This window comes from Talpa occidentalis, unplaced genomic scaffold (genome assembly GCF_014898055.3).
Source record: "Talpa occidentalis isolate TD23 unplaced genomic scaffold, MPIMG_talOcc4v2.1 talOcc4.6, whole genome shotgun sequence".
NCBI lineage: Eukaryota > Metazoa > Chordata > Mammalia > Eulipotyphla > Talpidae > Talpa > Talpa occidentalis.
In genome coordinates, this window is record NW_023604972.1 from 136,007,463 (window position 1) to 136,034,918 (window position 27,456).

At 55.0% G+C, this 27,456-nt stretch overlaps 1 protein-coding gene across 1 annotated transcript in view; it reads right to left on the bottom strand.

Annotated features, from left to right (window-relative positions):
- The window catches only part of ANKRD33B (ankyrin repeat domain 33B), a 66,952-nt gene extending 42,897 nt beyond the window's left edge, over window positions 1-24,055 (bottom strand). The window contains exon 1 of the mRNA XM_037530195.2: window positions 23,705-24,055. Within this exon, the coding sequence (XP_037386092.1) occupies window positions 23,705-24,055 (351 nt within the window). The remainder of the gene's footprint in view (window positions 1-23,704) is intronic.
- Between the last annotated feature and the right edge of the window lie 3,401 nt (window positions 24,056-27,456).

A 27,456-nucleotide genomic window follows, 5' to 3' on the forward strand; every position in this document is an offset into this window, starting at 1 on the left:
GAGGGAACTTCCTGTGGGGAGGGTGGTGCTGCGAAGGGGGGAGGCTCACGCACGTGCGTGAATTCATCAAGTCATCAGCTGTGCGTTTGGAATTCGCACGTCACTAGATGTGACTCCCCCTCCACTAACCAGGATTCCCGGAAAGGGGGGGGGTTCAAGCCTCAAGGCAGCAGCACAGCTGGGGACCGGGCATGAGAGGGCAGGAAACCAGGGGCAGAGCCACATGTGGAGATGGCGGTGGAGGAGGGTGGGCGACCGACCTCAGATGTGGGCGCCTAAGGAAGCAAGAAAAGCAGCAGCAAGAAGGGCTGGCGCTGGCGAGAACACGGGAGGGCGGGGGCCTGGGAATCCAGCAGGAATTACAGGAAGACTCGCACCCCAGCAGAGACGGTTCCTGGCTCCGCGCTTCGGAGCAGAAAGTGGGATCGCCAGGCCCAGGCGCCTTTCTTTTCAGTGGTTTGGCTGGGGGCGCGCTCTGCCCGGGGCAGTCTGCAGGCTCTGCCCTGCGCAGCATGCCACCCTCCTGAAGCTTTGCCCTTAGCGGGTGAAAGTCCCTCTTCTGTCCAGAGTTAGGGCGCCGGGGAGCCGCCTCACACCTGCCGGCGGTGAGAAACACGCAACGAGGACTCGGACAGCGACTTTGAGGGTGACGGCAGGAAGCCGGGGCAGCCAGAAGAGGCTGGGGTGACATGTCGTTCCGGGAGGAGCCCAGAGCCCCCGTCTCTGAACACCGGTCCCTTGTCCGAGGGGCGCTCAGAGCCTCCCCTCTGCAGGCCCTGACCCCAGAATCCTCTTCCAAGAAGCCCCTCCACGTAGAGGCTGAGCCACCAGCCCGGCCCGCACCTGCCCACACACCGCCTGTGGAACGCACGTCCAGGTCCTGGCCTGGCCCCTGGGAAGGTGGGTTTGGAAAGAATCTTGGCAAAAGTGCCCGAGTCAAGGATCTGGAGGCGAGGTCAGGCTGGAGGCTTGAGACACAGGGGAAAGGCCCTGGGCGGGCAGATGCTGACAGAGGCGGGACCGAGGACGAGGACGCAGCAGCCAGCAGCCGCTGGTGTCTGGAGAGACAGGGAGGCCCCTCCCCCCGGAGTCGCAGAGCAGCACCTCGCCCCCCAGTCTCCACCCGTCACCTCGCCCCCCAGTCTCCACCCGTTGGGGCTGGGGCTACATTTCTGCTGTCCAAGCCACTCAGCTTGGGGCACTCGCTCCAGCTTCCCCAGAGGCTCACACACCACCCCCCGCCCCCCACTCAGAAGGTCCCCGCCTCTCCTGCTCAGGATGCCACGGGGGTCAGAGCCCCTCTCAGCTGCTGCCCTGCATCCCACTGCTCCCCACAAGGCAGAGGACTGGACCCCCCTTTGATCACATCCCCCAGCCCCGCCCCAACCCAGCCCTGGGGAAGAGGCCGAGCTTCTCTTCCACCCAGAAAAGGGCCTGTTCTTCCTCAGACATCAGGTGAGCCGTGAGTGAGTGAGGAGCCTCCTGGGCCTGCGTCTGTGCACCCCGACCAGGCAGAGGGGGGTGGCCGGAGAACTGCCTCGGCTCCCAGCAGCGCTCACCAAGACAAACACAGCTTCCTCGGGTGGGAGTCAATTAGATCAGGGCCCAAACACGCCTCAGCGCATGGGCTTGCTAAATACTCAGTCACTTTCGGATGCCACCTCCGAGCAACGACTTAACTGCAGAAATCTATCCAGATGGGGACTCCTCTGCTAACGGTTGCTCCAGCTTCTCTGCTGCTGGGGAGTCTGTGTTGTCATCTTGTGTCCTAATGGCCGTGGGCCAAACTGTCTTCTTTCTTGGGTAACACAACTGCCTCACTTCCCTCTTGCTTTGACCCCCTGAATAAAACGAAGGTCCGGGCAGTGCCAGGAGGCTGCTGGACCTGTTAGCATGAATGCTTGGGCCAGACAGGACAGAAACCCCTGCAGATGCGCCCCCAGGGGAGCGGGGGCCCATCAGGGCGATGAGCACAGAGTGGCCTGTGTGGGGCAAGCAGCTCAGTGACCACGACTGCTTTGAAGCAGGAAAGGAGGTGACCCATCCCAGGTGGGAGGGGGTCACTGGGGGCCAGAGGAGGGAGGACAGTGAGCTTGGGGTGGGGTGAGCTGGGGTGAGAGACAAGAGGAGCTCAAATCGGAGATGTGGGGGTTCAAAAAGCCCTGAGTACGTTCACGGTTCGGGCATTAGCAAGTAAAGCAGAATTCCTCCACAGCGTGCTTCTTGCAAGAGAAGAGATGAAGTGACGAGGAGCTAGACCGACTGTGTCTCCTCAAAATGCATATGAAACCTCACCCCTATTATGAGGGTGTGTCAGGAGGCGGTTGGGGCCTTTGGAAGGTGATTTGGTCACAAGGTGAATGGGATCAGCACCCTAAAATAGAGGCCCCAGAGCGCACCCTCCCTTCTGCCATCTATGGGCCGGGCGGCCTGACCTCACCCACACTGGACGTGCTGCACCTGCTCCCAGGCCCGCAGGCTCCACAGCTACCAGAAATAAATGTCGCCTAAGTCACCCAGTCTGTAGCCACCTGAACTGTGTGCAGAAGAAAACAGAACATGCAGCCCAGCTAATGCGGTCCTTAGCCCCTTTGAGGATTTCTAAGGTGGGCGGGCTCACTCACGGCACCGGTGATTTGATGCGGGCAAAAAGTACTCTTGCAGAAACACTTAAGACAGAAAGATATTTAACATGCATTTTATTTATGGGACTAGTCATTTTATTTTATAAAAACTGTACGGGCAGAATTTCATGAAAAAAATAATAGGCTATAGAGATAAATGAGTCCCTAAAACATCATTCAGTCTACTTATTTCTTGAGAATATACCTTCACTAAATGTATCCCCAAGCAGCACAAACTGTCTGCAAACATGTGTCTATCAAAAACGGGCACCGTCTTGGCCAGTCTGAATGCTGCCCCTTCTCAAAGTGGGTTAAGAGTTTATCGGGGGGCCTCCCTGGTGGCTCAAGGGATTAAGACACAACCTATGAAGCTATCTGCAGCCACTGCAGCACAAGTTCGATACCCGGCCAGGGAGCTACCCACATGGTGCAGCAGACCTCTCCTGTCTCCCCGCTGCTCCCCTCAGCAGTAGATTTCAGTGGATCCACCTGTTCTGCTCCCCACTCTGTCTCTGGTGAATCCTCTCACCCCCACACCTCTGACCTGCACCCTAGTTCTTGTATGCATAAATAAATAAATCCTTTAACAAAAAACAAAAACTGCCAGGGCGTAACTATCAATAGATGAGGTTGTCCCTCTCTGTGTGCAGGTGGCCAAGGTTCTAGCACTGTGACCGCCGCATCTTAACATGCACGACTTCCAAATGCACAGCATCCTTGACAGCTTGACATGATGATGACACCCATAGGCCATGCTTGATTAAGAGAGTTTGTAGGAAAAGGTACTGGGCCACTGGCAATTTTTAAATAGTTTTCTAGAAGACCAAAATACAAGCAACATCACTCTATTTCCTGTTCAAAGATAATCAGCTAAAAAAAAAAAAGAGACCCTTCATATTTAAAGAAAAATAAGCCAAAAAGAAACTGGGGCAGGGGGAAAGAGGAATTATTTGACACATGTGCAGAAACAAGACCTTCCTGGGTTTCATCAGTGCCCCTGGCCCAGTGCTCTGAGACGCCCTCTTCCGGGTCCCCTCCGCGCCCAACTCAGTGGGCATGGGGCAAGTGGCACCTGCTGTGGGGGTGCAGATATTGTTCTGCGCATTTGCAAAAGTAAGATCCAACTGTGTGGGGCCTTGGTGCTCAAAATGCCCAGCAATTTGCTTAGCTTTTGTTCCCCCAGCCGCAGGCAACCTCAGCTTTTCATAAATGGAAAAATATAGCTGATCAGGGAAGTGAACAGAGCAAACACCACAAACACAGCCTTGCATTCTAAACGTGGCTCCTGCAAAGTGCGGATGCAAATGCGAAAGAAACAGCCCTGAGCCACTGCAGGCTTCAAAGAGCATCCCCCACGGGAGCAGAGACGCTCACTGGGGCTGCTGTCTGTTGGCTGATGCGCAATTCCAAGCCGGGCAGGCCCCACCCTCTCGTCTACCCTTGCTCCTAGGTCCCTGTGACAGAAGTTGACGCTGACCTGCAGGAAGGTGGTGTCACAGCAGGGACGACGCCTATAAGTCACAGACCACAGAGCATCCCCGGCCCCACCCTTCCAGGGCGCCTGGTGCCCCATCTCGGTTCTGTGACTTGGGCTCCAGGTGCCTCTGGGCCTTCACAGCGAGCAGCATTTAAGTGCACTGGAAGCTGCAAACATGCACCTGCAAAGTTCTACTGTTTTTTTATTAACAGATTTTCCTTTTGCACAGCAGTTTTAGGCTCACACACAACTGGGTGAAAGGGACAGATATTTCCCTGCCTGTCAAGTTGTTTGTTTTTTTTATTTATTTATTTATTTATGCATACAAGAACTGGGGTGCAAGCCGGAGGTGCGGGGGCGGGGTGAGAGGGTTCACCAGAGACAGAGTGGGGAACAGAGCAGGGGGATCTACTGAAATACACTGCTGAGGGGAGCAGCGGGGAGACAGGAGAGGTCTGCCGTGCCATGTGGGTAGCTCCCTGGCCGGGAATGGCTGTAGTGGCTGGCGACAGCTTGACAGCACTGAGACTTTAACCCCTGCACCACCAGGGAGGCCCGCTGTCAAGTTTTAATAGCTCCTATGATGACCCAAGCAAAGCAGCGCCTAAGTCACATCCAAGTATCAACAGTGGGGCTGTGAAAGCTAAGACTGGCCTTTTGTTTTCTTTCTTTTTTTATTTATTTTGTCAGAAAATAATCGGTTCATAGGTAAAGCTGTACTCCCAAAAAAAGGGAGGAGAACACAGTTAAATGTGTTTTATGCCATAATCATCAAAATGCTACCTCATAGGGCCTCCCTGGTGGCACAAGGGGTTAAGCGCAGTGCTGTGAAGCTGTCCGCAGCCTCTGCAGCGCCGGTTCGATTCCAGGACGACCTGGGAGATTCCCACATGGTGCAGCAGACCTCACCTGACTTGCCCGCTGCTCCCCTCAGCAGTGCTTTTGGTCCGTCTGCCTGTTCTGCTCCCCGCTCTGTCTGGTGAATTCTCTCACCCTCCCGCGCCTCTGGCCTGTACCCCAACTATTATATACGTAAAAAATAAATCTTTAAAAAAAAAAGTTACTGCATAAAAGAGGGCAAGAAGTCCCAGCACATTAGCTGCACCTTCACTTAACAATAATTCTATTGTCCTAATAATATAAATGTTACATGTTTGCAACTCTCAGAATCAAGCTATGGACAGGTGGGGATGACCATAAGCAGAGTGAGAAATTTCAGAAAATGTGTCGACCTTGCCGGTGGGAAGAGAATGAGGAAGAGAGGAGGGCCTGGGGCAGGTGAGGACTCTGCTCCCGTCCTCAGACATGCTGGCTCGGCCTGATGGAAGAGACACCAAGTGAAGCGAGATATATTATACAAGGAATCGGAACAGTAAGTATGGAAAATGGCGGGTGAGTGTGTCTGGCCGGGGAGTGGGGAGAGCAGCGGAGAGAGACAGGAGGCCTGACACTGTGGGCAGGAACAAAAAAAAGGAAATCCCCCCCATGCCCCAGTAATGCCACTCTTGGGCGTGTGCCCCAAAAATACGAAACCATCAACGCAAACAAGGCTATCACCTAAGTGCAATAAAATGTTTGCTGGCGCACTGCTTGTAACAGCTAAGAAACGACTCCGAGCCCGGGGCTGGAAGAGTCCATGGAGACGCGCTCTAGTCACACCACGGGATCCTGTCCCGCCACGAGGAAAGACCAACTGCTGTCATTCACAACAGAGCACGGGGGGCTCGAGGGCATCGTGAGCAGTCCTCACACGAGCCAAAGCGAGAAAGACAAATAGTGGACATTGACATAGCGGACAATGTGACAAAGCAGAATATTTACAAAAACTAACAGATATTAACAAACACCAGGACTGTGAAGGCAAGGAGGGGGGGGCTCTAGGGGCGGCCCAGGGGGGCAATAATAACAACAATAATAATCTTTAAAAGTAAGCAGTGTGAGTCAGCAAAGGCCTCCACCTGCCACCCCAGGGAGTTATCAGCATCACCCCAAATCATAAGGCCAGACAGGCCATGAAGAGCAAGCTGTCCGCCCGCAAGAAGGGTCACTTCGGAGACGCAGGCCAGAGGGGAGGGAGTAACACGTCCCTCTGCAAGATTCCCTTTTCTATGGGACGCGTCCATCTGCTCCCCACTCTGGCTCTGGTGAATCCTCTCGCCCTCCCGCGCTTCTGACTGTACCCAGTGCTTGTATAAATAAATAAATAAATCTTTAAAAAAATAATAATAATAAATAAAATAAAATAAAATAAAAGTACATTGGTGGAAAAAATTAAGCAGACGGCTTCAGAATAAGATCTTTGTCTTCAGACTCAATGTCCAAAGGGGTAATCCGGGAAATGGATGGCTTATTTAACCAACTCTGTTAGAAATGCTGATTGTTAAGAAGAAAGAATACACACCCCCCATATTAGAATACAATTCAAAAGGGCAAAAACAGTAAGGACAAAAATTAATACGTGACAAATATGCCTACAATGGTTAACTAACGAGAAGTAAGGGCTTCAAAGGCACAAGAACTTTGAACAAAATGTCAAAACTATAAAAAATGTACTTAACTACATGAAAATATAATATCCATTTACTTCAAATATCCTTAATAAAATTAAGAGGAAGTTGAAAAACAGCAGCCAAAATTCATGACATAGAGGGGATTTTTTAAAATAGCAACAGAAATACACCGACACTATAATTTTTAAGCAAATAAAGAACAGAAAAATCAAAGCAGCACAGCAAAGAGCCAAAAAATATATACGAGATCGTCACAACCTCACCAGTACACAAAGTCACGCAAATTAAAATATTAATGAGACATCCTGGACTTCACAAAAAAGATTATATTGCAGAGATCTTCACTGAGGGTGGATCACTCAACTAATGGTGCTGCACAAATGCCCCCGTCATATGGGAAAACATGAGGCCGGGGTTTCACTTCCTGTCTCGTGCCAGAATGAATCATTAAATTCCCAACTATAAAAACAGTGGAACAAAAGTTTGATGATTATTTCTATAACGTTGGCTTTAAAGGGGCACTTTGAAGCATGATTTCAGAGCCAGAAAACATTAAGAAAACAGATAAATCTGACTAAACAAAAAAAAATCGATGCCATCTCAGCAAAACCACAGTATAAACAAAGTCAAAGACAAGAGACAGGCCCTTTCACTTTCAGCTCTGAGACCCCTGGCCACTGAGCCCACCGCCCACGGAGAGCAGCAGGTTGAGGCTCGACTTTTTTTTTTTCCCACCCATTTGGACACATTAGACTTCCAAGGTAGCCAGGACCGCCAAGGCCCCAGAGAGGGAAGAGCCGGAGATGACCTTCTGCTCTCATCACGCCCCCCCTACGGTGTCTGGGATTGCTCTGGAACCAGCAACATGTCGAGCGCAGTTGTGAGGATGAGAGGGGCGAACCAGGGGCTCCAAGGGTCCACGGGCTAAACAGACAAACTCAAAGCTCACGCCTGGCGAGTAAGCCCAAGGGGCTGGCCCAACAGGGCGAGGCAGGCCAGACCAGACCTTGCAAACACGACAGTGCAGCCTGGCATCGCCTGCCCCCTTTGTCTGCCACAGCAAATTAAATCCTCCGTGGAGAAAGGTCAGCACTCCCTGAGAGCCGCCTCCACTTCTCATTCATGATGTCTTAACATTCAAAATAAATTGATAACCAGGACCTGCTTGGTGGCGCAGGGGTTAAGTCTCAGCACTGTGAAGCTATCACCAGTCTGCACATGAGTTCAATCCCCGGCCAGGGAGCTACCCCCATGGTGCGGCAGACCTCTCCTGTCTCCCCGCTGCTCCCCTCAGCAGTGGATTTCAGTCCGTCTGCCTGTTCTGCTCCCCACTCTGTCTCTGGTGAGTCCTCTCACCCCCGTACCTCTGACCTACACCCCAGTTCATGTATGCATAAATAAATAAATCTGAGAGAAAGAGAGAGAGAGAGAGAGAGAGAGAGAGAGAACCAGATGTACCAGGAGACAAGAGCAAGAAAAAAAAAAAAAAAAACAATAGAAAACACCTCCAGAGATTCAGAGAGGAGAGGCCGACTTTAAGACATCAACATCTGTTACATGATCTACATGTAACAGAGAATAATGATAAATGGAAGCCGAGAGTCTAGGCCTGGAACAGAAGGCCCACATGCCAGGACTCACACTGGACTCGCCAGGGCACGTGGCAAGGCCGAGAGTGATGGCAGGGCAGAGGCCTTCTGGTGGCCAGGGAGAGGCAGAACTACTGTTGAAAACAACAGAACCCGCCCCCACAGGCCCAAACTTAAGACCTAGTAATTTCCTAAGAAAATGATTAAATCAATGTGCAAAGATTTATGCAAATTGCTGCGTGGCTCCAAAATGACAAATCCGAAATAGCCTCCGTGTCCACCGGGAAGTCATAAACAAAACCAATGAAAATATCCAGGAATTAGAATACATAGTAGTTGTTAGAAATAATGATGTGTATTTGCTGATATGCAAAGATGTCCTGATGAGTTGCCAAGGCAAAAAAATACCACATGTACCGTATTATATGAAATGAAGTTATACCTAAAAAATTTGATTATATCTAGATCTGTGTTTTCCTCTTTGGCATTTTCCCATCCCACCTTATCTGCATATGCTACAATAAGCGTGCATGACTTGGAATGTGTCAAGAAACAACAAAGCCATCGCCATTTAACAATTCATGTTCGGCATGGTGAAGATGTAACAGGCAAGTTCTTAGCCTGCCGGTGGAAGGAGAAATCAGTGCGATCTCCCTAGAAAGCAGGTGACCTTTAAAAGATTCAGTCTCGGATCAAGAAGATGTGGTCCATATACGCCATGGAATATTACTCAGCATTCAAAAAAGATAAACACGTGCCATTTGCAGCAACATGGATGGCGCTGGAAGGGATCATGCTCAGCGAAATAAGCCAGAAAGAAAAAGAAAAATACCGGATGGTCTCACTCACAGCAGGAATCTAGAAAACTTAAATAAGGGACCAGGAAAATGAATAACTATAAGAAAGAAAATATCAAAATCAACAAACAACTATGAACCAGAGACACTCTATGGGGGGTGGGGGGCGGGAGGGGAGGGATTGGGGTCAAAATAAGGGGGTTGCAATTGTATGGGGAATATAAAAATAAAATTTATTTTAAAAAAAATAATAATAATAAATAAATAAATAAAAGATTCAGTCTCCCCAAGCCAATATATGCCTTCTAAGATTTGATCTAAAAAGGGGTGCTCAGGGCCTCCCCTGTGGCGCAGCGGTTGAGCGCTGGGTTGCGAAGCTGCCCGCAGCCTCTGTGGCGCCAGTTCGATCCCCGGCTGCTCCCCGGCCACCGGAGGAGGGTCCCACATGGCGCGCAGACCTCTCCTGCCGCCCGCTGCTCCCCTCAGCAGTGTACTTCGGTCCTTCTGCCTGCTCTGCTCCCCGCTCTGGCTCTGGTGAATTCTCTCACCCTCCCGCGCTTCTGACTTTACCCAGTGCTTGCATAAATAAATTTAAAAAAATAAATAAATAAATAAAAAGGGGTGCTCCCATGGGCCTCGCTGGTGGCACAAGGGGTTAAGTCTCAGCATCATGAAGCTATCACCAGCCACTGCACATGAGTTCGATCCCCAGCCGGGGAGTTGACACAAAGGGCGTAGCAGACCTCTCCTGTCTCCCCGCTGCTCCCCTCAGCAGTGTGTTTCAGTAGATCCGCCTGATCTGCTCCCCACTCTGTCTCTGGTGATTCCTTCACCCCCAGCTCTTGTATGCATAAAATAAAATAAAATAAATCTTTAAAAAAAATTTCTTAAAAAAACTTGCACCTTGCTTTCCCAAACCCGTCCTCTGCACACATCATTGTTGCATTATTTGTTGGACATTTTGGGTTTCTGAGATTCTGCTGTACAAGTATTGCTCTGTGAATGACACTCAGTATATCATGATGGATACCCACCCGACTGTCCCTTTTTATCTTATTTTTTAAAAGATTTATTTACTATGCATACAAGAGCTGGGGTACAGGCCAGAGGTCCAGGGGGTGGGAAGACTCACTAGAGACAGAGTAGGGAGCAGAGCGGGTGGACTGACTGAAGTACACTGCTGAGGGGAGCAGCAGGGAGACAGGAGAGGTCTGCTGCGCCATGTGGGTAGCTCCCCGTCCGGGGATCAAACTCGTGCTGCAGTGGCTGCCAACAGCCTCCTAGTGCTGAGACTTAACCCCTTGAGCCACCAGAGAGGCCCCAAGGTGCATTTTTAACATAGAAATGAGCTTATCCATGAAAAGAGTAGGCTGCAAACTGGACTTCCAGGCTACACGCTGCAGAGACAGACAGGTCACAGCCAACGCTGGCTTCATTCTCTCCAGGTGCTGCATTAATTCTCTTCTTTGCATTTTGCTTTTTCCCATGTTTTTCCACATCTAAACATTTCTATTGGAAATAGAAAAAAGTCTAATAAATATTACTGTTCAATGTTGTCAGCGTAAAGAGGAAGGACCTGAGAGTGGGGAGAACAGGGCATCTACGAGGAGCTTCGCGAATCACACAAATCAGGACCCGTGCCCCATAATGAGCTCTTCACGAGCCCTAACATCATCACCCTCTGAGATTCATCAGGAAAAGGACACCCCAACCTCTTATTCGAGCCTGCTCTGCTGCGGAGAGTCAGGACTCCCAGGAGTGATGAATGTTCTGGGAAATGTAAATGTGTCAGGAAAGGGCCACACACCCCGAGAAGTCACAATCTGGAAAGCAAATGAGCCGCAGCCCGGGACGTGGAAATGTAATGAGAAAGGCCCATGTCTGCACCGGAAAGACCTTTCCTCATCGGAATCTGCTCCCACCATGTGAGTCCAGGAGCAGCGTCAATTCAGCAGGAAGAGACTGAAGGCGAGACCCATTCTGCTGGCCCAGAGGTCATACTAAACTCTATGGAGAGAGGAGAAAGCAGCTCGCATTTGCACACGCACGTTCCAGGGACACACGCACGTTCCAGGGACACACGCATCTTCTATTCTCATCAGATTCCAACAGTGACGTCCACCCAGGTGAAGAGTGGCTGTGGCACGAGGCAGGCGTCTGTCTCCCCCACCGGGGCTGCACTGCTCCTCCCTATGACCCTCAAAGAAGGGGGGTACCTGCCGCGAGGAGCAAGGAAGTTCGCAGCTATTAACGAAGACTCAGAGTCTAAATGAATTTGCAGCAGGGGGAGGCTGGGAAGAGCCATCGAGAACAACTGTGCCTTCCACTCTCCCAGCCCAAGCTTTTATAAACAATATGAACAAAGGAACAAGAAAACGGTGCGCAATTGGTTTCTCTTACATGAATGAATACCTCACTACGGGAACACGTTTTTCTAGTGAGTAGGGAACTTGTGCACAAGTCAGCACGTCCTCAGAAAACAGGAGTCAATTCTGGGAAGAAGTTCTGATTGCAGAACTCCTAACCTCCTGGAACTCCGTGTGCTGAGTAAACAGGTGCTTTCAGGAAACTCCAGCCCCTTTAGTGCAGCAGGGTCCCAACAGGTGCCACCAACTGGGGGCCTGGCATGGATGCCCCACGGTCACTCAGCATTCAGGGTCTTCAGCACAACTGTGGACAAGCCCAGGCATCCCTGGCTTCCTCGCAGGGCCTGGTCTGGGAGGAGCGGAGGGCGAGGAGGGTTAGTTCTGGCCTCTGTTCCAGAAAGGAGGGCAGGGAGGGGCTGAGGCATTCAACGTCTTCCTGATCCAGCACCGCGTGCCTGTCCCACTTGCCACCCCAACCCCAAAAGGAAATCCAAAGCCCAAATGGACCTCCTCCTTATGGGAACCAGGAACACCCCACTAGGAGACCAGCTCTGGGAAGCTGGGCCACAGCCTAAAGAGGAAACCACAGTCCCCCCAAGGGTGTCTCTGGTTCTAGAGGTTTCCTGTCACAAGAGCAAAGCCTTGTGTAACACGGAGTTCCAGATCCACCTTCTTGAACTTCCCGAGGCAAAGGAAACAACCGCCCAGACATGAAGTCAGCGGAAGCTCAAGGGCCCAGGTGAGCAGCCTGAGCCCAAGGCTGCCGTCAGGGAACAGTGTTTGGAGACCCTGATCTCCGAGGCCCCAGGTAGACGTGAAATGTTTGCTGACTCAGTGGCGTGCGTATTAAAAAGGCAGTAATTCAACTCAGAGCCACGCAAGACGGTCTCGTCCTCCCTAAGGCTCACCGCCCAAGTCTGCCCAACTCTCTTTAACAGATACGCCAGCCACTCCTGACCCAGTCTCCTGCCAGCTTCCCCACTTCCCCTCGGGTCTTCTAGCCATTCCAGAACATTCCAGACCCTCCCACCGCCCTTTGTGCTTCCTACTCCATCTGCCTGGTCTGCTCTTCCCCAGGAAACCACACAGAGCAGCTTTCACTCCCTCCGGGCTTCCCTCGAAGTCAAGGAGGCCGATTCCGCCTCAGCCCAACTCTGGGTACCCACGTTCAGTAAATATTTGCTAAACAAGCAAATCCATTAAATGGGTAAGAAGGCGGCTTCTGACAGAATCAAGAAGCATATTTAATGCACATTGTTCTTTGTGGTATTTCTTTTCAAAGGAAGACCTGCAGGAGGAATTGCTGGGCAGTGTTGGCTGCAAGTGTTACTCCTTCATAAAACCCCTTTGAAGGCAAACCTGAAATGCACCGTTCTCTTATCAGGGGGGCGAGGCCCAGCCTCCAAAGGCATGAAACGGGTCATCACTGGCTCATCAGTTTCAGAGCACGGGGTGGTCAGCGTGGAGAGGGGCAAAGAGAGAGCCCCGCAGACCCTCGGGAAGTGAGAGGGGTGTGGCAAACCTCTGCGGCTACTCTCCTCGTGCTATTTTTAAAAGCACAGCTTGTCCTGTTACGAGTATTTCCCACAAGGAAAATACAGTCTAATGTGAAGATTCTAACAATACAGCCCACGAGAGGCTGAGAAGGGCTCGTATCGCCAGGAACGCTAATGAGCGGGTTCTCTCACTTCACAAATAGGAGCATTTGGAAGGAGCTGTGAATAAATGTCCTACTAAACTGTGTAAATTATTTAACTTTAAAAAATCACCTGACAGCGCTCTGCGTGACAAAGAGCAGCAGCACACCCAGGCCAATACTCCAGGTCGGGCCTCCCCGGTGGCGCAGCGGTTGAGCGCTGGGTTGCGAAGCTGCCCGCGGCCTCTGCGGCGCCGGTTCGATCCCCGGCTGCTCCCCGGTCACCGGAGGAGGGTCCCACATGGCGCGCAGACCTCTCCTGCCGCCCGCTGCTCCCCTCAGCAGTGTACTTCGGTCCTTCTGCCTGCTCTGCTCCCCGCTCTGGCTCTGGTGAATTCTCTCACCCTCCCGCTTCTGACTGTACCCAGTGCCTGCATAAATAATAAATAAATAAATCTTAAAAAAAAAATAAAGTTATGACTTGTGAGTTTAAAAAAAAAAAAAAATACTCCAGGTCCCCTACAGTCCTAGCAGTTACTCCACATGGAAGGGATTCACATCCCCAACTCAAAATCATAGAATGAATCTGCCTTCATCTCCGCTTCCTCCGAGGGGCAAGTGAATGTTAATGTCTGGAGACAACTTTGGTTATCACAACTCGAGGGGCTGCTGAAGGCCAGGGACACTGCTCGATACCCAACGATCCACAGGCCCCCCAGTGTCATAGCGCCAAGTTTGCAAAGACTCACCATAACAAAGGTTATTTATGACAAGTCCACAGCAAACAACATAGTAAGAGGGATGCTGACATCTGTTCCTGGCACAAGCAAGGATGCCCACGCTCACCACTTTCATTCAACATAGTATCAGAAGCCCTAGCTATAGCAATCAGAAAAGGAAAAGAAACAAAAGGCAGAAAGGAAGAAGTAAAATGATCTGTTTGCAGATGACATGATCTGACATATAGAAAACCCTAAAGGCTCTTCCCCAACACTGTCAGAACTGGTAAATGATTTCAGTAAAGTTGTAAGATACAAAGTCAACGTGCAAATATCATCTCCATTTCTTCACACCAACCAAGATCTACCCCAAAATAAAATCATGAAAACAGTGCCATTTTTAACAGTATCAAAAATAGCAAAATACCCAGGAATAAATTTAACCAAGAAGATAAAGATCTCTACTCTGAAAACTATAAAGCATTGATGAAAGACAGTTAAGACACCAGGGCCTCCCTGGTGGCTCAAGGGGTTAAGCACAGCACTATGAAGAAATCCGAAGCCACTGCAGCATGAGTTCAATCCCTGGCCGGCCTGGGAGCAACCCACATGGCGCAGCAGACCTCTCCTGTCTCCCACTGCTCCCCTCAGCAGTGTATTTCAGTCAATCCACCTGTTCTGCTCCCCACTTTGCCTCTGGTGAATCCTCTCACCCCCCCACACACCTCTGGCCTGTACCCCAGTTCTTGTATGCATAAATAAATAAATCCTTTTTTTAAAAAAGACACCAATAAATGGAAAGATATCTCATGTTCATGAATGGAAAGAATTACTATTGTTAAAATGTCCATGTTACCCAAAGTGTTCCAGTGCCAATGCAATTCCCACGAAAATTCCAACAGCATTTTCCACAGAAATAGAAACAGCAATTCTAATATTTGTATGGAGTCATCAAAGATCCTGAATAACCGAGGGAATTTTGAGAAAGAACAACAAAGGTGGAGGCAGCATACTGCCTGACTTCAAATTATATTACAAAGCTATAGTATTCCAAACAATATGGTACTGGCATAAAAACAGACTCTCCAGTGGAACGAAATCGAAAGCCCAGAAATAAACCCACACATTTACAGCTCACTAATTTTTGACAACAGCACCAAGAACACACAAAGAGGAAAAGATAATGTCTGCAATAAAGGGTACTGGGAAAACCAGCCATCCACATGAAAAATAATGAAACTGTGTATGTATCTTACACCACCCACAAGAATCAATTCAAAATGGAGTAAAGACTTAAACAAAAGACTTGAAACTGTATTTTTATGTATTTTCAAAATAAAGGTGTACAACTGACAGCAAGACATGGTGCTTTGATTCTACTGAATAGGCAAATACCAACCACCCACTGTGTGCAACTAACTCGCCAGACTGAAGAAGGCATGCACTGGATGATGCTGAGTGCTTCCCTCTCAGAGCTTTTCAAGCTCGGAGAGGAAATATCCACCCATCCTCATAAAACAAAGCAGAAAGAATGGAACTTTCAGCCGTGACAAGACTTCAAAGTCAGATGCCAATCAGCAGAGGGAGACAGGCAAGGTTCCTGAGGAAGGTGATGTGAGAGCTGTGTGCAGAGAGGGGAGGAGCATGAGTTCTGGCGAGAGGAAGAAGCTGCTAGCCCAGCGGAGGTGGCCCAGCACGTGGGGGACAGCAAGGCACCCAGCATCTGCACACAAAGCAAGAGTGGGGCCCTATGGTGGGAGCCTCAAAGGAAAAGTGAAGATAATGCTGTGGTAATACAAGCCGCCCTGGGCATAAATCCAGAAGTGGATTTACTGGAAAAAAGAGGACATACAGCCCTAGAAGTGAGCATCTGTTAAGACACCAAAGGGGCCTCCCTGGTGGCGCAAGGGGTTAAGACGCAGCCTATGAAGGCTTTTCGCAGCCACTGCAGCACGGGTTCCATGCCCAGCCGGGGAGCTGCCCACACAGCACAGCAGACCTCTCCTGGCTCGCCTGCTGCTCCCCTCAGCAGTGGATTTCAGTGCATCTGCCTATTCTGCTCCCTACTTTGTCTCTGGTGAATCCTCTCACCCCCCACACCTCTGGCCTGTACCCCAGTTCTTGTATGCATAGATAGATAAATAAATAAAAAAAAAAAAAAGGCAAGACACCAAAGCCTCAAAGCGACGCTGCCGCGAGACATCACCAGAGACAGCCCAGTGCTTAGAAGGTGACTGGGTGCAGGAATGATGCTAGGTCAACTCCAGGTTGCAATTATGGGCAACTGGAAGCATGGGGACAACCAACAAAATTCACAGCCCCAGCACAAAGCAGAACGGCAGCACCTCATTCAAAATCACTGAGTTTCAACACAGCAGCACACGACCCATGTGACCCTTCCAAGCAGAGGTCCTGAGGAATGCACCACTTCCCTGCAGTGTGCACCCCTGCAGCTTGCCCTGCAGGCAACTGCAATAATGTTAAAAAGTTGCAGTGGTGGGTGAGTTGTTTTTCAAACATGGAAAGTACCAGACACTGGGAGGCTGGTGGGAGAAATCCTGTGGATAATCTTGAATGCAAGTCTGCCTCTCAGAAATGCATTCCAGGCATGGGTTGTGCAAGCCTGAGGGGTTCTGCAGAGGTAAGATTCCCAAGGGAATGCATGAGTCAGAGTTTTCCACCCAGAGAGACAGACATAAAGAAAGGTGTTTTAAGGAACTGGCTCACATGGTCATGGGGGCTGGGAAGTTGGATCAAGCATGAGCAGATGCTGCAGCCAGAAGCAGAAACCCTTCTCCAGTCTTCTTCATCAAGCCTTCAGCTGATTAGACATGGCCCACCCACATTGTCTCATTTATAACCCAAAAGATTTAGATTTGTTTACACCCCAAAAGAGTCAAATGATTATCTCTATTAAAAATATATTTGCCATGGCCAAGAGGCATATGAAGAAACGTTCAACATCCTTTATAATCAGGAAATGTAAATCAAAACCACACTGAGATACCACCTTACACCAGGGAGAATGGCACATAAAAAAACAAGCAACAACAAATGTTGGCGAGGATGCGGTGAAAAAGGAACTCTCCTACATGGCTGGCGTTGTGCAAACTGGCCCAACCATGGTGGAAAGCTGTCTGGAGGTTCCTCAGTCTGCTGAAAATGGAGCTACCATACCCCCCAGCAATTGCACTCCTAGGGATCTACCCAACGGACACAAAAACATTGATTCAAAAGAACACCTGTACCCCTGTGCTTATTGCAGCACTATTTACAATAGGTAAAATGTGGAAACAACCCAAACCCCCAAAAATAGATGACTGGATCGAGAAGATGTGGCATAGATACACAATGGAATACTATTGAGCCATCCAAAAAGAGAAACTCATGCCTTCGCAGCAACGTGGATGGAGCTGGAAGGAATTATGCTCTGTGCAATAAGCCAGAAGGAAAAAGAAAACTATCGGATGGTCTCACTTACAGCAGGAATATAGGGGAACCCAATAAGACATCAGTGTAAAAAAAATGATAACAGCACAAACAAAACACAACAAAGCAAAAACGGACCATTACAAACCAGAGCCATCCTGCAGGGGAGGAGGCGGGAGAGGGCTCAGAGGGAGGGAGGGAGGCGCACAGGGGACGGTGGTGATGGTCCACGGGTGCCTTGGGGAAGGAAACTCTGTGGGGACTACAAGGGGAGGGGGTAGCAAATATTGTTTAAAAATGAACGATGATGCTAAATGAATAAATAAAAATGTATTTGCCGCAGTTTCCTCGCTACATGGCAGGTATCTGAATTTTTTTAGGGAGACGTGTCTGCACCACTTTCCGTGCATGGTCATGGAGACCCAAATCTCCCCCTCCCACCCTTCTCCACAGATCCTCCTGGTCAAGGGTTCTCGGGTCTCCAAAAAGGCTCCCAGTAGCTGTCCCCTCTCCGCGCCCCCCCCGCAGGGCAGCTCTTCCCTGTGATGAAAGAGCCCAGGCTGCTAAGTCCAGCCAATGCTCCTCCTTGTCTGGAGACGGCGCGCACCGGGTAGCGCCCGCCTGGCTCACAGCGCCCGTCGGGTGCTTCGCCATTTTCCTAAACCGAGACTCATGTTCCCTAGATCTTTTCCCTGCAGATGAAACAGGCCCCCCGAGACCCCAGCACGCCGGCAGGTCAGCATGCCTGGGGGAGCTGCAGGGCTGCTCGTCCCGGGACAGGCGTGCAGCGACCCGGCTTCCACGTCTGCACGGCGTCCAGCAAGGCCTGGGGCTGCTGCAGGCGCATTTCATTTCCTAGAAGCCCGGCCCTGCTCTAACAGGACAGAGAAAGTCTAACTTGAGCCGCCCCGGCGGAGGACCTGTGTCCTCACCGCTATCTTTAGCAGCCACCGTCCCTGGAGTTCTCAGATACAAAAGCTGGAAGGTCTAGAAGGAAGCCGTCCAGACTGACCCTCTGGATGGGGTCAGAGCCGGGCGCTGCGACGCCTGGAGGACGGAAGGAATCCGCTGCAGCCCCTGGTGCCGGGGGACTTTGCAGAAGTCCCAGGATGGACCCGCCAGGACCGCGGGGCTCTCTGCAGGAGCCTGTGCTCGGGGAAGATGCCGAGGGAAGAAGGCAGGCCCGTGGCCATCTCGGCCCCCAGGAACTGCCCTCCCTCCTCGCCACTCGCAAGCCGGGGCCCTGCCTCTGAACGGAAACTTTCAGATGGACTTTTTCCTCAGTCTTTTCCCTGGTCTTTATTTTTGAACCGACTTCACGCACTGCCCCTGCGCTCAGAAAATGTGCTACTATAAACCTAACACCTCCAGGGCCCCCCCCCCAGCACAGCCCCTGCCTCTTCGTCACCCCTGCTGCCCTCTCTCTGTCCCCCTCAAAGATGGCGTAGCCTGGCCAGTGGGGTGTCCACGTCAAGTGTCCGCTGAGCCTGAACTTGAAGGCTGGACCGCCCGTGTCCACGCCAGCCATGCCACGTGGGGTGCGCGCTGCACCACGGGGGGATGCGCAGGCCTTGGGAAGGACCCACTTGTTTTTCTGCCACTTGGAAAATGCTCTCAAAACCCACCGCTCCAGGGAGACGTTGCCAGCAGCCGGCTGTCTGGCGGGCATCTACCTCCACTTCTGTCTCTTGACTTAGCAGAAATAAGGACAACGTACCTTCCGCTTCTTTGCGATGCAGAATCAGTCTCTTCCAGAGTCGTTTATGCGCAGCCTCTCCTGTCAGGATCAGCCCGACTGATACATTTGGGAGGGTGCCCACTGGGGAGCTGAGGGTCGGCACCACTGCTGGGAAGTGTGGGTCACAGGCAGGGGCACCACTGGGCGCTTCTCCTAATGCAGGGCCCCTGGCCTCTCCCTGACCTACAAGGAGACACATACAGGCACACAGAGGCACACAGCCAGCCAGCCAGACAGCCAGACACACGGTAGCAGGAGCACTCAAATCCTTCCACCAAAACGAAAGCAGCCGTCAGGAGCGATGCTGGTTGGCACGGGACGATTAGGGTGTGGAGGTCCCTGATAACCTCTATTTGGGCACCTCACTAAAATTTTCCACAAAGAAAATAAATTTAAAATAAGCAAACACGTAATTAAGGTCGTGAATAATTCACAGGAACAGGTAAGTCTGTGCTTGGCCAGGAACCTGATTCTTACTGGCTCTGCCCCCCCAGAGCTCGACCCCCTGCCAGGGGAGCAAGCCCAGGATGCCCCATGGAGGGTGGGGGTCCACCTGGAGCGGAGGCCAGTCACATGGCCACCACGGCCGTCCCCAACTGGGTGCCCGTCCAGCAGGGACCGGCCGCCCTTAGCAGATGCTTACTCTGGGGTCCACCCGTGCGGTCACTGCTTGTTTCTCATGCCACGGAGCGTGGTCACCCATAACAGATGCGTGGGGAGCAGACACACGGATGCTGCACGTCATCGTGATGGACGCTGGACACTATTCGCTTGTGCAGGCCCACGGAAGGCACAACGCCCACAGGGAGCTCTGGTGTAAACCACGGACTCTGCCCATGTGGGTGCCGTCTGGGGCGGACGCTGACAGGGGAGACTGTGCACATGAGGGTGCGGGACGCATATGGGACATCTCTGCCCCCTCCCTCAACTGTGCTGAGAACTTAAAACTACTCTAAAAACATGCTTCAGCCTTTAAACGTAACAACAGAACCAAGCGCACCCGTTCTCTTACTGGGCCCGGCGCGGCCCTTCCGCAGCAGCAGCCTGCTCCACGCGAGTCGGGGCCTCCAGACCCCCGTGGGGGTCTCGTCTCTGCTCCAGCCTCTGGGGCTCCGAGTCTAATCTGCTCATTCTCACCTCCTTGCTCCCACCTTCCAGAATCTGCAGCCAACACACGCACGCACACCCCCTCACAGCAAAGCCCAGCTCTCCCCAGGCCCCACGACTTTCCACAAGCACGAAGCAGAAGGCCGGGGCTCCCCGTCTATACTGCCGGCCACTTCCAAGCGAGCGGCCCGTGAACGCTGAGGCTGGGCTGGGCGGGGCGCCCGGCAATTTGATTTTCACTTCAGGGAAAGGTGCTTCCGAAGTGGATCCATCTTCCGGCCACATTCAGAAAACGAGACATTTGCTCACGTCCTTATCAAGACTGGGGGGCCAGTCCCCACTGAGCTCTAAAAGGCATGCAAGCCCCTTATGGGGTGCGGTGTGGGCGCCACTCGCCATCAGAGGAAACGTGTGGAAGGACCTTTGAGAAATTTCTCCAGAGGTCTTGGAATTTGAAGGCTAGCAGAGGAGGCTGCAGTGTTTCAAATTAGCGTAATTGGGCCTGCCTCGGGCCAGAGCTGGCTGGCAAGCCCGGGGCCTCTGGGACAATGAGAACAGCACACACCAGGCACTTCCTTTGTTTTCAGGGCTGTCTCCAGAGCCCTCAGGCCGGAAAGGTGAGCCTCGGGAGACAGTAAGTCAAAGGCAAGAATGAAGGAAAAGAATGGGCAGCTGTCACTGTCCCCAAGCGAGACAGAACAAAGCTGCCATCGCTTTAAAAGCCACACGTCTACTTGGCCTGTTATGGGGGGGGGGGGGGGGCTCTGACAAATATTTACAAGCTGCGCATTACATTATGCCACGCTTTTACAGCAATAAATCCTTTAGAAGGAAACTGCAGGAAGCCACCTCCAACATTCCATCAACCTCAGGAGTAGGGAAAGAACGCGCCTTTTTAAACAAAACATCTCTGATCCCTGGTTACCCCAACTGAACGAAACACCTGTCAGCTTAGGCAGCGCTCCCTCCTCCACCGAGCAGGGACCAGCAGCTCAACACACGCACCCCTGAAAACATTTGAAAGGCCTGAGAGACATTCTCCTTCTAGGAAGCAGGCTTTGGGCAACTGGGAGCTGACCGAGTCATGATAATCTTGCAGACCTGCCCGCCAAGGCGCCTGCCTCAGGGCCTTTGCACATGCCCTGCCCGGAGCTCCTCCCAGGTTATCTTCTCTGCATCTTTATTCAAAAGTCACTGGCTCTCAAATGACCACCCTCAGTCCCTGAACTCCTGGGCGGCCCTGACCTGGGTCAGGGTGCTGCTGGCTTGGACGGGGGCAGTGCAAGGAACTCCCTGCAAAGGAACCGTAAATCAAGAATCTGAAGGCAGTGAGGAAGCCAACTGTGTGCCCATGGGGAGGGGGGGCGGGGGGTGGGGTGCTGACAGCCCCAAGGTTGGACACCCGAATGCTGGACCCGGAGTGTTTCCTAAGTTTCTTTTTTTTTTTTTTAAAGATTTATTCACTTATTTATACATGCACTGGGTACAGTCAGAAGCATGGGAGGGTGGGAGAATTCACCAGAGCCAGAGCGGGGAGCAGAGCAGGCAGAAGGACCGAAGTACACTGCTGAGGGGAGCAGCGGGCGGCAGGAGAGGTCTGCGCGCCATGTGGGACCCTCCTCTGGTGGCCGGGGAGCAGCCGGGGATCAAACCTGCCCTGCAGAGGCTGTGGGCAGCTTCGCAGCCCAGCGCTCAACCACTGCGCCGCCAGGGGAGGCCCGTGTTTCCTAAGTTTCTACCTGCTGACCAGCTACTCCAGCTGGCCTCTGAGGCTTCAGCTCCCACACTGCCCCCTCGCCATGCCACATTACGACCCACCACACACCACCTGCCTGACTAGACAGTCCTCGCACCACCGCCTCCAAAATCTCCTTCCTCAGCTAACAGGACTGTCCCGGGCCTCTCCATCTAAGTCACTGGCTCCGCCTCTCTCAGATGCCGCCTCACGACTGCCCCTGGCTGGTCTCTGCTGTCCCAGCACCGGGCAGCGCTACCCTGAGGTTCCTCCATCCCGGACCGAAAGGTTAAGACTCGAAAGCAGGGAAGGTCGGCTCATCTCCAAGTCTCCACAGTACCTACCCAGTGCCCTGCACACAGTAGGACCACGATCAGCACGTATACAGGGACTGACTACTCCCCTCTGGCCTGAGGACTTTGCAACACTTGGTGCTTTCTCAGGTTTTCCGGAAGGTGGACTGTTTGGACTACAGCATCCAGAAGCCACAGGGCTCCCGCCTGCCCTCCCAAAGCCCAGGGTCAGGAGAAAAAGAAAAAGTGGGGGCTGGGGGGGTTGTTTTACATATTGTGGGCCATGTGCCACCTCTCCATCATGATTTGGTGGGGAGCAGAGAGAAGAAAACTAAAAGCAAAAAAAAAGGGGGGGGCTGGGGAGCATGGGCTGGCGGGGCACAAGGACATACAAAGCCTGGCAGGCGGGTTTCCTGAGCGGGGCGCGCAGAGCGGTGGCGGCCGACCCGGGCCAGGGCAGCCTGGGGTCTCAGGCGCCCACCCCGGAGCAGGGGCTGTGTTCATCCCTTCCTACATGGAGGAAACCGAGGCAGAGAGCCAGGAGGAGGCTGGCGGTGCCCTCCCCAACCCGAGTGCACCCTGCTGTATGCTAAAAGAGCACATCTCAGAAGTCGCCCCAAAACTCTGGGAGTCCCCTGGGAGTGGCTTCTGTCCTTCTCCCATGACACATTTGCAGCTGCTTGGAAACTTTTATTTTTGACCCCAAAGGAAGTGCAATAAAGCGGAATCCAGCGGAGCCTGGGGCGGGCGCTGGGGGGCCCGACCCTGCTCCTCCAGATTGGGGGGCTCCTTCAAAGGCCCCCCAGGTTTCCTGCTTCAGGAAGCAGAGGTCTGACATAAACAGCTGTAGGAGCAGCATCCTCGCAAAGTGAAAGTAGAGCCGGCCCGGCCCTCCCCGAGGCCCCTCCCCGCGGCTGCAGGAGAGGGGTGCCTCCCAGGGGGATCCATGCCGGCCCCCCACCCCTTACCAACCGCACAGACCCCCCCCCCGCCCGGAGCCGGGTCGGGTGAAAGGCGTAAGTGTGGGCGCAGCAGACGACACCGGGCGCGAAGCCCAGCCCAGCCCACCGCGGGGACAGTCCACTCCCCCGACAGCAGCGGCGGCCCCGGCACAGCGGCCCCGGGCCCCAGTCCACGCGCGTGGGCAGCGCCAGGCCGCAGGGGTCGTGCTCGCGCGTCCTCTCTCCAGCCAACTTTTTCCTCCGTCGCCCCGGCTGCGGCCCTCGGGCGCCCCCAGGCCAGACCCGGCGGCGGGTCGGTGCCGAGTCGGGACCCGCGGGCCGGCGGGCAGAGCGCGCGCGGCGGGGGTCCAGCCCGAGGGCGCGCGGGGGCGCGCGGGCGCGGGGTCAGTAGGGAAAGGGCAGGCGGGGGGCGTCCCCGGGAGCAGGCGCGGGGGCGGGCACCGGGCCGGAGGGAGAGTCTCCAAACCGGGTCCCGGCGCGGCCCGGGGGAGCCCAGCGGCCGGGGGGCGGCCGCGGAGACGGGGTGCCAGCGGCGTCTCCCGCGCGCGGGGACCCCGGCGGGGCAGGCGTGCCCGCAACCCCACCCAGCCCGGGGGGACCGGCCACGTTGGGGCCCCGCGCGCCGCGCCCCGAGAGCGCGAAAAAGGCGCGCGCGGCGGCGCCCAGGTCCCCGCGGAGACCGGCTGGGGCCGCACGCGGGGCGGGGGCGCCGGGGCGCTTACCCGGCCGTTGCGGTCGGTCTCCCGCACCTCCTCGGCGCGCGGGCCCCGCCGCACCAGCGTCCGCAGCAGCCCCACGTCGTTGGCGCTGGCGGCGCGCAGCAGGGTCGCCGCCTCCGGGGCGCCCTCCGGGGCGCTCTCCACGCTCGCCGCGCCGCGCGCCTCGCCTCCGGGCGGGTAGAAGGAGTCGTCCGAGGCGACGCTCGGGGTGTCGGGCAGGCGCGAGAAGTCCTCGTACTCCTCGTCGTCCTCGGGGTCCTCCCGGGCCTGCGCGTCCCGGGGCGGGGATGGCGGCCGCGGGGACACGCAGCGCGCCCCGCCGCCCTCCGGCCCGGGCCCGGCCAGCAGCACCATGCCGGCGGCCGGGGCGCGGGCCGGGGGCCGGGGCTCGAGCCGGGGGAGCGCGCCGCGGGGCGCGCGCGGGGGTCACCGCCCCGAGCGCCCGGCGGCCCCGGGAGAGCCGAGCTCCGCGCGCTCAGCCCGGCGGAAGCCAGCGCCGGCGGCGGCGGGAGAAAAGCCCCGCGGGGGTGGGAGGGGCCGGGGGCTTTCCCGGGCGGCGGGGGGCGGCCGCGCGGGGGGAGGCGCGCGCCCCAAGGCCCCGCCCGCGCGGGCTCCGGCCGGAGTGGGGCGCCTCGCGGGGCGCCCGGCCGCTTCGCCCGGCAGCGGAGAGAGACGCGCGCGGGAACCAGATGCAAGAACTCGAGAAGCCGCTCGCCCCGCCCCGCGCGCCGCGTCCCCGGGGAGGAGGGAGGAGGTGGGGCGCCCGGGGGTGGGGCGCCCGGGGTGGGGGTGCTCCCGCCGCGGAAACACGCGAACCCGCGGGGGCCACCGCCTGCCGGGGCGGCGGGCGAAGGAGGCGCCGAACCCACGCTTTCCCCTCCCCGGGAGCCCGGGCCCCTCGCCAGCTCCACCCCGGGCTTTGGGGCCGGGCCTCCGGGGCGCACGGGGCTCGGAGGGGACCCGCCCCGGAGGGCGCGCGGGGAGGGGTGTCCCGCGGCTCGGAGCGCGCGCTCGGGGGCCACGGGGAGCCGCGAGCCGGCAAGACGCCCCACACCGCCCGGGGCGCACAGAGCCGGGCCCGCGGGGACCCGCTACGAAGCCCCCCTGGCGCGGCATCGGGGCGCCCGGGAGGAGCCTTGGGTCCGGAGAGGTGGCCCCGGCGCGAGGGAGCGGCGAGGGGTTCTCGCCTCCCCGGCCCCGGCCCGAGTCGGGGCCTCCGTCCGCGAGGTGGCACAGCCCTGCGGGCCCCGGCCGCGCGCGACCTCTCCCGGCCCGGGCGGGCGTCTCCGCGGGGAGCCCCGACGGCCAGGGGCGGGAGCCAGCGCCACTCACGGCGGGGCAGGCGCGTGGAGGCGCGCCCAGCGCCGGGATGGGGGTACTGCAGCTGGGGCGCGGGGCCGCGTTTACAAAACTTTTGAAGTTGGAGAGCCCAGCGTCGCCTCCACGCGCGCCCCTGCGCGCACCACCGGCGCAGCCCGCCCCGCGCCCCGCGCCCCCTCGGGGACCCGCGCAGTCCTGGGGGCCAGGGAGCCCCGCTGCGCGCCGCCAGCTGCTTTTCTTGGGTAAAATTCCGCAAGTGAGTGAAGCCACCCGGCGACCGACTCTCTCTCCGACTCTCTGACTTGGCACCATCACCTCAGAGCCACCTGTTTCCCCCCAAGGGCGCTGCTGCTTCGCCTGCAGCAGCTGAATGTGCGCCCCCGGCTCGGACGCGCGTGGAGCAGGCCGGGCCCGCCCGGGGCTGTGGGTCGCACGCCCGGGACGCGGGGCGCGGGCGTCTTGGGGACCCGTGTTGCGCACTCCCGGGTCAACGCCGGCGGGGCAATGGCAGAGGTCTCCGTTTTCATTTTTTTGCGACGTCTCCATCCCGTTTTCCACAGCCGCTGCCCAGTGAACCTCCCGCGGGCGCTCGCGGGCGTCGCTTACTCCCAGGCCGCTCAGCGCAGGCTGCTCCCACCGGGGTGAGGCGCGGGCTCCTTGTGGTTTCCATCTGCGTCTCTGTTGCAGCTTTAACTCCCACATGGGGGTCGAGGGAGGGGGCGCGATGTGGAATCAGAGGACCCCCCACCCCCTCACTGTCCCTGTGCCACCTTTGGTTCCATTTGTGACCCGGGCCTCCAGGTGCCAGCCCGCGGTGACCGAAGGCCAACCCAAAGGGAACAAAACTGGGTGGACGCAGCCCCTGGGGACAGGCTGGGGGACCCTGGGCCCTCGAGGGCAGTCTCAGGAGCACAGTGGGGACATAGGCTAAGTGCCCTGGGCAGGCGCGGAGGCCAGCGAGGTGCCCTGAGCCCCACTAGTGCCCAGCCAGAGCCTGGCGCCCTGACCCCGGGGAGGGTGACGAGAGGCGATGCTTGCGAGGCCTGTCTTTGCCTGAGTTAGCAGTGACCTTGAGCCACTCACTTCTTTGTGTACTTGGGGCTTTCTGGAGCCAAAAATAACCCAAATCATGCTTTGCTTTTACCTTTTTGTTGGGGCATCAGCCATATTTACATAAATTCCCACTGGGATTTCCCCTTTCAAGTTTCCTGAGTCCAGCTAAATGAAACAGGGGATTTACAAGCCGGGTCTGCTGGCCCTCCCCTGGCTCCCCAGGCTGGACGGCAGTCTGTGCACAAGCAGCGTGGACCCCCGCTTCCTCCTCCCCGACCCTGTGGGAGTCTGTCCAGCAGGTGCAGCCTCGTGTCCTTCTCTAGAGTCCCCGGGTCCTCGTCACTCGCCCCCGACACCAGGGAATTCAGACTCTATCTTCAGAGCCCACCACTTCCTCCTTTCCTTCCTTAGAAATGTGGCTTCAAATAGCCCTGGAATGGCTTTTCCCTTTACAGAGAAACTTCTGGAACAGTCTGCTCCAAATAAGAACAAATGTGGGCCTCCCCGGTGGCGCAGCGGTTGAGTGCTGGGTTGCGAAGCTGCCCGCAGCCTCGGTAGCGCTGGTTCGATCCCCGGCTGCTCCCCGGCCACCAGAGGAGGGTTCCACATGGCGCGCAGACCTCTCCTGCCGCCCGCTGCTCCCCTCAGCAGTGTCCTTCGGTCCTTCTGCCTGCTCTGCTCCCCGCTCTGGCTCTGGTGAATCCTTTCACCCTCCCGCGCTTCTGACTATACCCAGAGCTTGTATAAATCAATCAATCAATCACTCAATCTTGTATAAATAAATAAATGAATAAATAATCTTTAAAAAAAAAAGAAGAACCAATGTTTTGTGACCCGAGCTGATCATTCCCGGCTTTTAGAAATGAATCCCTTTCCCCGGGGCAGATTCCCAGCATTTCTGAAGGACGGGCTTTTACACATCACAAACGCAGGCATCTCTATTTCAGAAACGTCAGCACGTGTCTGTGCAGAAGCCTCCCTCAGAAGGCGAGAGCTGCCTATCGCATGACCCCACCCTCAGGGCAGCTCTTAAATCGACATTTGCAGAAGTGGTGTGTTTTTCTAAGAATATTTGGTTTCCGTCAAGTCCTTTAAATTATTGTTTTTGAAAGTTTTTATCGCTACAGAATGGCACGGTTTGTTGGTTTTGTTGAATGATTTGGTCCACCCTTTAAAAGTGCCCCGACCCTAGCTCAGCTACAGTCCTGGGACAGGCCGCCCACCTCTAACGCCTGCAATAGGATCCTTTCGAAATTACTAGCAGCCAATGGAAAGACTGAAAACATATTTATTTTTAAAGATAGCAAATGCAGAATACAGCTAGAGGGGTTCCTCCCTCTCCCTCCCCCGCCCCAAAATTGGAAAGAAAAAAGTGGTGGCGC